Here is a 2,500-nt window from a genome sequence, read left to right on the forward strand (position 1 = left end):
TTCAACCTTCTCGCTCTCCTTTTTTCTCTCCCTCTCTCACCCCAGGTGTTCATTAAAGCTTGATGGAGATGAGTGAGACCAATAATCCTGGGAGCGACTCAACCTCCTGAACACGGCTGAACACTGCTGTCTGTGATCGATAGTCAGGCAGTAGCAGAGAGTCTGTCCTATTCAAATATTAACCAGCTGGTCCCTGGGGGCTGGGAGACCTCTGGTCTGAACCAATTACCGTGACATGAGTTACCTCAACTAGTACCACTGTGTTAATTAGCACTGCTCTATCAAGCCATCTAAGTGTGCTTTAATTCAACTAATGCCACAGTGTTGTTGTTTTTTATTTATTTTTTATTTTTTATTTAACCTTTATTTAACCAGATAAGTCAATTGAGAACCAATTCTCATTTGCAACGACGACCTGGCCAAGAGGTCTGAGCGTGACTTAGTACCAATGTCCACTTAAGAAGTACCACTGTTTACAAGTACTGCCGTTTTATGTCTTTTTTAAGTCTGCAGAACCTCAAATTGTTTCTTCCACTAGCCTTGCGCCGCTTACGTTCTCAGGGCTGGCACCCTCACGTGATGGTAATTGGCGCTGTGATGTGGAATGATATTAACCCCGTAGGGTCAGATGTGGTGCGCTGAGCCCTCTTCAGGTCGCTGTGTCTATTATTTAAACGATGTAAGAAGCGCTGCGAGTTCATTGGCTCTTGAAACCGACTGGAGATTCATTTGATACATCGTTCCGAGAGCGCTCTCTGACTAATGCACAGATTCCAGTGCTGATGTAAGGCCTTTTGAAGGAGAGTCAGTCTCACATCCACGTTCTTCCAACAGGTGCTGGATACGAAAAATAATCATACAGAAAAGGAGAGTCTCCACACACTGTTTTTCATGCTCCCACAGTGATTTTAAGAAGTACGTAAAAGGTCTTCGTCAGGTACACCTCCAGTAGGTACATCTACAAGGCCTTTTCTAATGAAAAACAAGACATTGTCCCCTAGCGCCCCTTGAAACATTAGACCTAGTATTATGTAACCACAATGAATCAGTTGATCAGCAGGCCTATCTCATAATACAGAATCAAACATGTTTCCCACAGTGGAAAGTCTTGGCACCAGGTTCTGAGCTGTTAGACTGGGGGCGGGGCTTCTCTGTGTTCAGAGACTTGAGTTCAGCCTTGAGCTCAATAAGATAGATGAGTCCTTAGATGAAACAGCTTCTTGTGTTCTATCACCTCTCCTCTTCACCCTAGGGGACACACAGTATCTATAGAACTAATCCTGCTCTATTGCTACAGGAGAAGCTTGGTCCTGTAATCACTCCACGTTTTTTATAAAGCTTACGTTACTTAGTAATGATACTGTGTTTGTGTGTGCGTGTGTGTGTCTCTATGTGTGTGTGTGCATGGGTGTGTGTGTGTGTGTGTGTGTGTGTGTGTGTGTGTGTGTGTGTGTGTGTGTGTGTGTGTGTGTGTCGGTATGTGTGTGTGTCGGTATGTGTGTGTGTGTGTGTGTCTCTATGTGTGTGTGTGCATGTGTGTGTGTGTGTCTCTATGTGTGTGTGTGTGTGTGTGTCTATGTGTGTGTGTGTGTGTGTGTGTGTGTGTGTGTGTGTGTCTCTATGTGTGTGTGTCTCTATGTGTGTGTGTGTGTGTGCACGTGTGTGTGTGTGTGTGTGTGTGTGTGTGTGTGTGTGTACAGTGTGTCCTCTCCCCAGTGCGGCGGTGTCCTCTAGGAGGTGTGGCTCCATCTATAAGGGCTTTGCTCTGTGTCTGATGAGTCTGGGAGACAGCCTGACGGACAGCGCTCGCAAGGACCACGTCACACACGAGATACACTCCATCTGCAGGTCAGTACACACACACACACACACACACACACACACACACACACACACAGGAAAGAACACAGACAGAAACACTGACAGAAACAAACACACATGAACAATCGTGTAGTAGAGGTTTTTAAGGAGGTATACATACGAGTATATCCACTCCTTTATCCATGGACCCACAGTACCCACTTTTTAAAACACCAGTAATGTAAAAACTGTAACATTTCTACAGTATACCCATTTCTTTAGTCAGAGTATACCCATTTCTTTAGTCAGAGTATACTAATTTCTTTAGTCAGAGTATACTAATATCTTTAGTCAGAGTATACCCATTTCTTTAGTCAGAGTATACCCATTTCTTTAGTCAGAGTATACTAATTTCTTTAGTCAGAGTATACCCATTTCTTTAGTCAGAGTATACTCATTTCTTTAGTCAGAGTATACCCATTTCTTTAGTCAGAGTATACCCATTTCTTTAGTCAGAGTATACCCGTTTCTTTAGTCAGAGTATACTAATTTCTTTAGTCAGAGTATACTAATTTCTTTAGTCAGAGTATACCCATTTCTTTAGTCAGAGTATACCCATTTCTTTAGTCAGAGTATACCCACTTCTTTAGTCAGAGTATACTCATTTCTTTAGTCAGAGTATACCCATTTCTTTAGTCAG

General features: G+C 43.0%; 1 protein-coding gene across 1 annotated transcript in view; it reads left to right on the plus strand.

Moving 5' to 3' along the window:
* Window positions 1–2,500, plus strand: part of nrn1la (neuritin 1-like a) — a gene marked incomplete at both ends in the record, with an annotated part of 17,479 nt that overhangs the window by 12,046 nt on the left and 2,933 nt on the right. Inside the window, one exon of the mRNA XM_084451486.1 lies at window positions 1,701–1,848. Coding sequence (XP_084307612.1) covers window positions 1,701–1,848 — 148 coding nt within the window. The remainder of the gene's footprint in view (window positions 1–1,700; window positions 1,849–2,500) is intronic.

Source organism: Borostomias antarcticus (assembly GCF_949987555.1).
Source record: "Borostomias antarcticus genome assembly, chromosome: 16".
Classification (NCBI taxonomy): Eukaryota; Metazoa; Chordata; class Actinopteri; order Stomiiformes; family Stomiidae; genus Borostomias; species Borostomias antarcticus.